The sequence below is a fragment of the Leptonychotes weddellii genome, chromosome 3 (assembly GCF_054177405.1).
Source record: "Leptonychotes weddellii isolate Sample4059 chromosome 3, ASM5417740v2, whole genome shotgun sequence".
In the NCBI taxonomy this organism is placed as follows: Eukaryota; Metazoa; Chordata; class Mammalia; order Carnivora; family Phocidae; genus Leptonychotes; species Leptonychotes weddellii.
Window position 1 is genome coordinate 106,575,266 of NC_138371.1, and position 11,827 is coordinate 106,587,092.

The 11,827-nt window shown below is 42.8% G+C and overlaps 1 protein-coding gene across 2 annotated transcripts; it reads right to left on the bottom strand.

Annotated features, from left to right (window-relative positions):
* Positions 1–1,931: 1,931 nt before the first annotated feature.
* Positions 1,932–11,598, bottom strand: AMER2 (APC membrane recruitment protein 2). 2 transcript variants are annotated; one of them, XM_006738124.3, is made up of 2 exons: positions 10,770–11,598; positions 1,933–10,391 (listed from the first exon to the last, which is right to left on the bottom strand). In XM_006738124.3, the coding sequence occupies exons 1-2, from the start codon at positions 11,596–11,598 to the stop codon at positions 9,523–9,525; spliced, it is 1,698 nt and encodes a 565-aa protein (XP_006738187.2). In that variant the 3' UTR covers positions 1,933–9,522. The 2 variants fall into 2 exon arrangements, with proteins under 2 accessions (XP_006738186.2, XP_006738187.2); XM_006738123.3 differs by having other exon boundaries at positions 1,932–11,598.
* Between the last annotated feature and the right edge of the window lie 229 nt (positions 11,599–11,827).

Consider the following 11,827-nt stretch of genomic DNA (forward strand, 5'->3'; position numbering starts at 1 on the left):
TAAGCTCCTTTCTGATTTCAGTGCCATTGTGTCTGGTCATTGTTGTTTTAGCTGCCAACTCTCCAACCAGCTCAGCTACTGTTCTTGACCTCTTCTACAAAGACTAGCTTTTCCCCCCTACTCTCTCCTAATTGTATGTAGGCTCTTCATTTCAGAATAATGTGTCTCAGAATAAGACACTTAAGACCACCTTGACTCCCATTTTTTCCTTGTTTGCATATAAGCATACTTCACCACTCTACACCTCCACCCCAATCCAAGAGGTTCATATTTATCTCTAGGTACATCAAAGCAAGTTCTCTGTTCAAGACTGTTTCAACACCAGCCCTTGAGGTTTTAATTTTTACAAATGCTTTTCTTTTTTTTTTAAACAAGAAGAACTATATGAACGTATGCAAAAAACATACTATGTCTTAGATACCTTTCTTTCTGAAAGTTAATAATGGTACAAGTAGCCTCTAAATTAAATCTTGTTATCCTCATTTTATAGAGGAGGAAACTGTGGCTCACAGAAGTTAAGGAAATTGCCTGGAGAGCAGATAAGTGCCCAAGCCAGAATTCAAACCCAGATTCTGTTTGGTTTCCAAACTTGGTCTCTTTTTACCACAACTTTCTGCTTCAAAGACTTTAGGGTGAGTCTCCCAGCCTCTATGAGCTTTAGCCTCCTCATCGCCTTATTAAAGGGAAATTAAGTTCAGTTATTTTGAGGTGCTTCCATGCTAATTCTAGGACAAGAGAAGAAGAGAGGGGCAAGTCAAAGGGGCTGGGAGAAAGGGGGAGGGGCAGCACAAAGGGAGTAGAGGCTTTGTGAGTTTCTTATCTCCCTATTTCTGGTTCTATTGATGTATATTTACTCTGCTTTCTGTAACTAATCAGATCTCCCTTTGGAAGTTTACCCTCATCATGTTCTAAGGACAAATATGAATTTTTCTTGTCATTTAAGAGAAATACAAGCAAGTGTAGTGTGAACAAGCCTATTTTAAGGGAGGCATACTTCAAAACAATTTATGCAGTCATCGATTGTTATTTTTCAAATATAAAAAGGCACAACCTCCTTAGTCTTTACATTGAGTTTCAAACTACTATGAATTTAAGCCACTGGACATACAAAGTGAAAACATACCCCTGTTGAAAATAAAACCACAGTCCAAAATGGCAGCACTCAGGCCAAGTCACCAAACCAGGACTTAGTACCTAACCTGTGCCTCCCCCAGAAATTGTAAGTTTTAATGGGTCAGTAAGGAATTTTCTGATCAGCATCAGAGGTAATCTGTGACTGGGGCCCTCTCCAACCCGCAAAGGAAGATGAGGTCAACCACCTAATGAAAGCCATTGCCTTTCCCCTTCAGGGAAGGTGACCTTGCCTGAAATAATCCTTTTTATTTCTTTTACTAATAGCTCTTTGCCCCACCCTCCTTCCTATAAAAACCCTCTATTTTGTACAACTCCTCAGAGCATCTCTCTACTTGCTGGAAGGGATGCTGCCCAATTCATGAATTGTTAACGAAGCCAACTGGATTTTTAAATTTACTTGGTTGAATTTTGCTTTTTAACAACTCTGCCCACCCCCAAACAAAACAATAAAAGCCAGAAAACAACTCTTTAAAAAAAGACTCCAGTTAGCCGCTCCTAATAATCGCAGCAGAATAGCTGGCCTCACGTTCCTGCGCTTATGAGGAATGGAGATTTTCTGAGTAAAAGGTTCAGAAATCAGATCCATGTGAGGACAACAAGCGTTTTGAAAGGCGACCACCCAAACCAAACAATAACTTTTCACTTGTTTACAAAGTGTGGAAAGAAATACAGCCACCCCCATCGGTTTTTCCACCAATTTCATACACACACATCACCTTGCCATTATCACCATCATTAGTATCAGTTCTAAAAATTGAAGAGACTGGAAATAAAATTCTTCCTGGAAAAATAACAACCAACAGATTTCACTTTAAATGTAAAGGAGCAACAAAATTTATTGACTGAATTAAACACAACAGTTAAAATGGCAGTGTTGTATTTTCATTTTAAGATGTTTGAATGAAACAAGAAAAGTGCTATTAGTCCAAGCTTCTTACATTCATTAAAAGAGTGACTATCAAAAACAGCAACATGCACAATGATACATATGCACAAAATGGAATTATATCAACAAATATATAAAATACCCAAAATAAAATATTTACAGGTTTAAAAATATAAACATTGGTTCATTTATCCCATTAAATCATTGGAGTGGAGAAAGGAGAAAAGATCCTATTGCTATTTAGAATCCTTTTTTAAAACAAGTTTTAAAAACATAGAGTAGTTCTAGGAGGTGATTTTTGATGTTTGGGGGGAATTTAACATTCTATTATAAAAATAATATCTATAAACCTACTAACAATTTTCCTCCTGTGCACAAAAATAATACAGCCAAAAGCTTGTCCTCAAAGACATGCCTGACTTTCAGGAAAACTAATTATAGAAATGGAGTTTCTCATTTGGGTCTTCTTTGTCATTATTTTCAAATAACCTGCAATTCCTTATATTACACTGAGATATCCCATATAAATAACTTGGTCAAAAACCTGAAGTTAGCAATGAGCCTGGTAGATAGCTGGCGTCAAGTAAAAGTGACAAAAATTTACTTTGCCTATAACATCAGAACCATTTTCCCTGATGTTCTTGATAAAACGACCACTCTCAGATCCTTCATGTTCAGTTAAATTTGTCCTGGAAGCAATAAGAATGTTATTGTATTACTTTATGAGAGTTTCTTTTCTTTTCTTTAGAAATAACTGTGTAGTGGGGGATAAACGGTTGCAATGTAGATATTTAGAAAGTTCACTAATTCCTTCAGGCTACCTAGGACCATTTCAATACTTAGGTTACAAGTATTTACTGTGTGTCCGCTCTGTGCCCCTATGAAATCTAACCAGGTATTTTTAGTATCTCTGCTTTAGCTTATTAGATGATCCAGGTAGGTATCTGAGAAAGTTAAATATGTCTCCAATAACCAGTCACCTTGGCTATATTTTATTAAAAATGTTATCTTCACACACAAAGCAGAAATTTACTTTACCGATTATTATTACCACAAATTACCCCAGTTTATATTTTAATAGAATGACCACCTGTTATTAAAATCTTCCACTGTGTCTCATTAAAATGAGGCCTAAAATTCATTTTAAAAGCATTTTACCTAATGTAGACAGGCCATACATTAGGAAAATAACCTCCTTAATTATGACCATGATGCAATTTCAAATGGATTTTCCCTAAATACTGGAGGTATTAACAGAATCAGAGTGGGATAAAACAGAGGTTGCACGCTGCTAGATTCACTACTGAAATTGCTTTTGGTTTTATTATTGGCAAAACAGACATCAGATCACAAAATCTGTACTTAGGTCTGCTTGTATGGAACTCTAAAGTAATTGATGAATATAGTCCACAATTTTGACTGGCCCAGGTGAGAAAAAAACCTGCTAGTCTCTGAGCTCTCCCTTTTAGGCTTACATGTATAAAAGCCATCAAAGAATTAAAAATAAAAATACAAGTTCACTTTTAACTAAAACAGCCGTCAGTCGGATGGTACCCACAATTATACAAATCTGGGGTGGCTCTTGCAGTTCAGAACTTTGATCAGTTTCTTACTTAAAACAAGTTTTATAGAAATTGAATCATATGGCTTAAAAAATATATAATTAAAGCAGAAGCTATAGAGTTAGGTTTCTGATTCAAATTCTGTCCATTACTTAGGAAATGGGTGACTTGGGACAAGGTATTTCACCTTTGCGAGCATCATTTTTTTCCTCTGCGGGATGGAGCCAATACCCACCCTGCATGGTCCTTGTGAACAGTCGTGATAAGAACGTGAAAGAAAGCACCGAGCAGCATCTTGGCACAGAGCAAACACACAGTATATGTTAGTTTTTCTCCTTCAATATAAAATATTCAAATTCACGATGACTGACTTCTAGGTCTTCAATAATATTAGTTGAATGAATGACTGAATTGGAAAATATGAGCCAGGATTCAATGGCCGTTGACAGAATGTAAGATGCGCTACTTTGGAAAGAGCCAGGAGCTTATCTCTGAAGTTCAGAATTGTATCCAGGCAAGGGATCATCAGCTAGTCGCTATTTAAACAAACCACATGGAACAGTCAGAGCAAGCCTAGAGTGGGCTCATGGTGGAAAAACAAGGGCAACGTGCTTGGAATGACGACATCCTACAGGGAAGAAGTGTTACCATGACAACAGGAGAGATTTCTGCCTATATTTTTGGTGTTAATCTCAAGAAGGAGAGGATACTGCCAAAAGAAAGCAGAGTGTTTGCCTATTAACTGTGCCTGGCTTCTCTGTCAGTGATATGAGCACCATCGTCTCGGACAAAAAAACCAATTTTCAGCTTCATGGCATGGGTTAGCTTTGTTTCTATTGGAAGTGAACTGTCATGACATTAAGTAGTTCTTAGCTCTTGTGTTAGTCTAAGTTACAGAAGAGTTTATGTTCCCATCCCAGAGGCTAGGGGAAAAGAGAGAGAAAGAGAAAGAGAAAGAGAAAGAGGGGAGGTGGGGGGGAGATGAGATGGGATGGAAACAAACAAAAAGAATGAATTAAAGATGGCACATTAGGGAAATAATATTGCCTAACCCATGTGGCTGCTAGGAGGACCATGTCAATATTTGTAAAGCTCTTAGTGGTCACTGGCACTTAGCAAGGACTCAACAAATGTTCATTATTGTTATAATTGCTATTATTATTTTGAGAGGAATTTGTGTGGCTTAATCCATACCACTCCTGTTCAAGTTTGCCCCATTCTGCTCCACCCCACAAACCATAAGCAACAAATGGAAAAAAAAATAGGTAAAATAAAATAAAGATGTTTTTCATGACTGTTAAGAAAATCCAATCACAGTACAGCTATGTGAGAGCCTAGACTGAAGGGGTTTTTATGAAGTATTAGCACAGTATATGCCCCAAGAACACAGGTTGCATTGAATTAAACGTCGGTCATAAAATATGCCCAGTTTCTGTTCTGGAGGCTTTGTGACTATTTTAATCTTTCCTTTTTCAGTTTGGGAAAGAACACTTTTCCATAATCATGAAAACTATCACTCTGAATCACTCCTTAAAAGCACTATCTGGAGTGAGATAATAACATTCTTTATAAGTGGCTATAGTTGCAACAAAGCATCTCCTTTAAAGCATTAGCACAGTGCAAAGGCTTTGAGAAGCAATTTATGACGGTCTTTGCAAAATCCTCAGAGGCAGACGGGCGACTGACCTTGACGGGGAACCGCACTTCCCACCTGACAACGTTACAGACAAGTCCTTTTATAAAGTAAATGCTGGCCTCTTGCTTTCCCACACAGATATACAAGCCACCGGTCTGCCATGCTAGCTTTGGGTCCCAAACTGTCATGAATATTTGTGCATAAGCAATCAAAAATTCCTAAGGCCGAGTTTCCACAAATAAGAACGGTGTTGTTCATCACTTGGTCTGTCTGACGAAGAGGGAGGGGAAATGGGTAGGCCAAGGTATTAGGGTTTCTCCTCTTATTTCATGTAGGTACTTTGAATTGGTCATTCCCAGTGGTGATAAGAGGCAATTGTGATGTGTTCTCCTTTTGTTTAAGAGTATAAAATTCTTGAATTAATTTCTTAAGAATGATAAGGGGAGCAAAGTATCTGTGAAGGTATTGGAACATGCCTTCGTGAAAACCCAGCACACGTGACCAAGGCCAGATTGTCATCATTCAGGAGAGAAATCTGGAATGACTACAATCAGGAAATGTGTTCCGCTATGCAAGAGTCAAAAATGCCACCATCATGACAAGTGTCCCCTTATGGCTATCTGAGGGCACCAAGCAAACATCAAACATGGTGGGTACAAAGGGAGAGGACAGAAAGCTACTTTAATCAATCTCTTCATACAAAGTTAACAGTCAAAAGGCTCTGAGAACTGATCTGACAAAGACATAAATAACAAAAACTCAGATCAGTCGAAGAAATCTTGATACCTAATATAGTTTTTTTTACCTTGGTAACTGTGCAAAGGGTTATTTGAATATTCATTTAAGTGCAAATACTTCAAAACTACTTCTGAGATTAAGGAAGAAAGGCTTTAGACCCAGTAAGTCATCACTCTCATAGATGTTAAACACTTTGTATTTAAATAGGCAGATAATTTGTGGAAAACGTATCTAAAGGAAGTTCTTAATGTCCCATCTGTCATTGTTGTCATTAGGTGAAATAATAAAAATCTTTTTCCTCTAGCAATTGTTGAAAACACTGTAGTAAAATTTCTCCCAGTCGGTGCTAATGGAAGAATAAAAGCATCCAACTGCCATTAGTACTGATGCTAGAGTAGTTCAAGTAGCATTGTCTGTGTAATGTAGTTATTAAAGTCAGGCTGTCTTTGTGCAGAGCTATTAAACTCACTGATAAATTCAGGGCCAACAACTGATTTGACATTTTCCTCTCTAATTTGTCCAGCTCTTTGACTAAAGAGACCTAATCAACTAAGCATCTCAGAATCACACACACACAGCAAAGGTATCATCAGCCCATATTTAATCTTCCATTAAAAAAAATCAGCAAATATGGCCAAATTAGGAAATGTATTAATAATAATTGGAATATAAATCTATTAAAATGCTGGAGGGAAAAAAAAGCAATCTCCAGGAACATGAATGAGAGAAAGTAGCCCTTGGGGCACACACCCACACACCCACCCACACACACACACACACACACACACACACACAAAGCAAGCAACTGTGGGTGGAAAAGGTTAAGATGCAGGCTTCCTGCATTGGTCCTGGTTTCCCAACTAGCTACCGAGGCCATTTAATTAATTGCCTTCATCCTTCATTTGACTGGTGTGGGTGGAATTCTTAAAGATGAGAGTTTTTTAAAAGTGGAAAACATATGGAAAAGAGAAAATATTTTACATCTTGTATAACTGGTTAATAGGCAGGGGGAAATGAAGGTAAGCTTTGCTGACATTTTCCTTTACTTATAACAAGAAGACACAGCATAGTGGTATAATGGCAGAAATAAGCCCCCAAAATTATGAAAGCAAAACTAGTTTGTCCCAGTGCTAACAAAATAGATTTATCAATAGATTGCCTTTACTGTTAGAATATTCTCATCCGTACTTCAGGTACTCCTAACTTTCCTGTACAATTGAACGAATGAACAAATATAACTCTGTCATGGATTCACACAGAGGAGAAGATAACCCTCACAAGAAAATGCACAAGAAGAAAATAAACATCCTTTGTTTTACGGCTAGGAATAAAATTTATGTTCTTTACATTCACTGGGGTAAGATGAATGCATTTGGAGTCTAAATCAAATTTAAATCCCTTTCTCAAGACAGAAATAATTTGTAAAATATTTCCGAGTGTACAGTACATGCCTTTGTCTGTTAGTTTGTGCACAGTTGAGTGCATAAGCACGTGTGAGTGTGAGTGGCTTGATGAATTCCTGTTGGTGGGTTCAGAGTGCTTAAGGCTATGTCTGATTATAGGACCTCATCTGTATAAGGAAATTAAATATTAAAACAGTACTTTGAAATAACATTAAGGATCTGACACAATGCAATAAAAGCCAGTAATCTGACTACTAAAGAAATTCAACAAATCTCTACCACCTCTTCTCATTGAATCATTGCAAATTTAAAATGGGGAATGATTTACTTTATGCTACTGGCTCAAATTTGTTTGCCTTTGATGTCCATTTATTTTGTTCCTTTTGTACTATTAAAACAGGTTTCCATATACTTAACTTGCCTCTTTCCTTCCTTTATAAAATAGAAAACAAGCGTAGAAAGCATATAATATCAGTTCATTACTTAGGCAATCTCTCTGGAAAATGGGAGCTATATAGAAGTGTTTGTGCCATTCGTATGCATGTAGTTTTGCTTGAAAATGTCTAATCTTCCTGATACCACGAATCCATTCCTAGTAGAAGCTCCGGTCTTTTGATTAAACACACTCAAGTGCATTTCAAAGAGGATATTATATAATCATTAGATGCTAATAACATTCCAGGAACTGCTTCAGTTAATCACTCAAACTATCCAGGCATATGGTAACCCGTCCTGAAATCAATGTCTCATCTAAAATAATAGAAAATATACATATAAGGAAACCACTTTTCAAAAAAAAATCTTGACGTAAAGTGTTTACGATATACACTTGCCAGTGTCATATTCTGAACACACCTGTCTCAATCATGAATCTATAAAGCAAAAGTCAAACAACATGAAAAACTGTATTTTTCTATTGGGTTTTTTTTTTAAAATATGTTCCTCATTTGGGACTCCCCATATTGTAGAATGGTTGAATCCAAAATTTTTATAACCAAGGTAAAAATCTCTGAAAACCAGGATTGAGAGTGAGAAGCAAATAGTCTTTTACCCAAGACAAGCCAGAATCATTCCTCTGGGACATCAACACAATAGACTTTTTTTTTTTTTTTTCCTGCATTGAGAGCCAGAGATCCCATATAAAACAAAAACAGAATTGCTTTCGGTTACAGTACATAAAAGAACATCAGTGGTCCGGGACAGTTATCATAACTAGTTATAAAACCAGATTTTAAATTCGAGGTTACTGACAGATTATAAAATGTTAACAGCTGGATAAACTGTAAAATATGCATTATCTACACATGAAAATGTTATAGTTTATAAATGCTAAAATACTGTGTCTATTGGCATTTTAGTGAAATCTTTCCCTGATCCTCATTTCTTCACTGGGTGGGAAAGAAAAAGAAAAAGAAAAAACCTGCTCTGCTGAGCTTCTTATTTCTCCCCAGAGGATCTAAACCAACCAAACCAAAATGCTCCTTTATTGTCCTAGTGGTAGATATTGACCTATTTGCATACCCAGCAACTGAAAGTAGGCAAGTTTTTGGCCAATCAGTGATCCCCTCTGCTCATCAGGTAAATACCTGGCTCTTTCAGCTTTGCAGGTGTTTCCCACACAGTGATACAGCAAAAGGTCTTTTTTCTTTTCTTTCTCTCTCTCTCTTTTTTTTTCCTGGAAAGAAAAAGGAAAAGAAGGAAGGAAGGAAGGAAGGAAAGTGTCATGGAAGAGGAAGGGCTCCTCTGGTGTTGGCAGTCGTTCCTCTAGGCCCTCTCTGGGCCCTGGCCCCGCCAAATATCATGGCATGATGCTTACATAGGTTTGGTTAAGTCCTGTTTTCTGCAAAGGCAAGTAAAGGTGACTTCCAAGTGTTCAGTGCATCAAAGGAAAAAAGAAAAAAGTGATTTTTTTTAAAGGTAAAAAACTAAAAGTGCTTGAAAATAATTCTCAGGGAACTTATCTGGAGAGGAGAATCCCATGTGTAGCACCCCCTCTCTGGTGTATCCTGCCCCTGCTGGCGGCACAGAGACCTCCTCGGTCTAGGCTCTGGAGCTGGGATGGTCCTAAAAGCCTTTCTTTAGGAGAAGCAAAACTTTTTGAGTGGTTTCCAGGGTAAGTTGTATTCCTTGACATGGGGTCTGTCCATCTTGGCTTTGGAGACCTCACAACTTTTTGGCACTGTCATGGCACGCCGCTGCCCGGAGGGTGGTCCCAGCCAAACCCCGGTTGCTGACCCTGCGGACCAGCACTTTGGAAACTGGGATTTTTGTTCTGGGCATCTCACTCCTGACTGGTTGCTGGTGCACTACGGGATGGCTGGATGGAAGGTTCGCGAGGTGCTTGATGCTGATAGGGATTTTAGAGTCCTTCAGCAAACTGCCTGGTGTTCGCAGTGGACAGGTGATGGTGACTGGAGACACAGGCTTTAACCGGGACAAGCAGGATGTCTCCTCGTTGGCGGCAACGACGGCCGGGCTTCCATCCGGATCTGCGTAGAGGTCGTAGAGCGCGTCTCCGCTGTAGCTATCCCGGGGGATGCCCGCCTTTTTGCCGCTGCCCGCGCTGTCTTCCTCCGGTCCCGGAGTGGTGGAATCCCAGTAGCCCTCGTCACTATTGGGGATGCCTTCCTGCTGCTCCTTCTCGGGCTGTTTAGGCTCCTCCTTGGGATGGAGCTCGATGGGAATCCGGTTGAGCCTCTTGTGCTTGCCCAAGGACACGTCCTTGGCCCCTTCCGCACACCTGGCGTCTTTGGACGTCTCGGCCACCACCTTGGTTTCCAGGGCTGCCGCCGCCTTGGCCGCTCCCTCTTGGGGCCCTGGTCCTTGGTCCTCAGTCTGGGAGAGCATGTCCCAGAATTCCTGGAGATAGGTGTCGTCCAGCTCCTCCGGGCTCGCCATCTCCTCCCCTCCTCCTTGGTAGGCCACCACGCCGGGGTTCTTTTTAGAGAGAACTGGTTTGCCTGGCCCGGGGGCATGCTTGTCACAGCTGGGACCTGCCTCGTCCTCTTGGTCTGCAATAATATCTCCACAGCCTGTAAGAGAGTCAAAGCTTTTCAGTGAAGTCACGTCAGAAAACATCAAACAAATACGATCGGCCGATGGGTCTGAGGGTGGATCAACAGAGGAAGGGTCAGGGACGGCCGCCGCTCGGCCGCTGCCGCATTCCGAGTCGACAAGGGGGACGGTCTTTACCGGAACGTCACCTGTCCTGGAGGCATCCTCGGCCGTCTGGACCTCCCCAGCGCCCAGCTCGGGGGGTGCCCGGGGCTTCTCGGCGCGCCGATGCCCCGCGGCGTCCTCTCCCCGGGCGCTTTCGGCCTTAGGGACCCCGGGGCTGTGGGCCTCTCGGCGGTCCGGCACGTGGGCGCTATCGGCGGAGGCCGGCCCCGGCTCTCCCCCTCCGAGCTCACCTGCTGGGTCTCGCGGCGCGTCCCTGCAGGGCTTCTCCGGCTCGCCGGCGGGTCCGGGCGTTTCCTCCTTGACGCACTCCAGGCTGGCGGTGAGCGAGCCCGGCAGGATGAGGCCGCCCGGGGCCCCCGCGCGCTCGCCCTTCGCCTCCGCCTTGGCCCGCTTGTCCTTCTTGTGCCAGCGCATGCTGCTGAAGAGCCCCTTCAGCCCTCTCTTTTGTTTGCCGCCAGCCTTGCTCGCGTCCGCCGGCTCGCCCTTGCCGTTCTCCGATCGCCCGTTCTTCTTCAACAGGGAGAAGAAGCTGTGCGACTTCGCCACCGAGCTGTTGGCCAGGGAGCCCACGCCGGTCCCGGCCGCCCTGGGGGGACCCGGGTTCGGCCGCCCCCCGCTGCGGCCACCCCCGCCGCCGCCGCCCCCGCTGTCGCCCCCGCCGCGCGGCTCCTCCTTCTTGCTGCTCTCCAGCACCACCACCTCCGCTAAGCCGTCGTGGGTCCGGCTCCTCACCATGCCCGTCGGACCCGAGCCTTTCCCATCCCCTTTGTTTTTGACCCCAAAAATGCTGGGCATGGTGCCACCCGATTTCCTCTTCTTGAATAATTTGAAAGCAGCTTTATTAATCTTCCCCGACGGCTGCTCGGCGGCCGGCGTTTCGGCAGCACAATCACAATGCAAGTCCATGTCTGCCGCGAGGGTCCGGGCCCCGGCCTCCTCCTTCCTCCTGCAGACCCCCGCGGACGCGCGATCGCCGCCGCCGCCGCCGCCGCCGCCGCCGCCGCGCTCGCTGACAGCCTCGCGGCCGCCGCCGCCGCCGCTGCTCCTGCTTGTCTCCATGGAAACCGAGCGGGCTAAGCAGCTTTCGTCAGCCGTGGGCTCGCGCCAGGCCACTGTCATCCGTATTCTAAATCAACCTGAGCCACTCTCGCTGCTACCGCGGCCACCGCCGCCGCGGCAGCCAAAGAAACACACAGGAAAGACCATCTCCCCTCCCGCCAAGGGCTTATATAATACCCTAACCCACTTCGGATCCGACTTGGCTTTGTGCTGCATAGTTTGTGTGTGT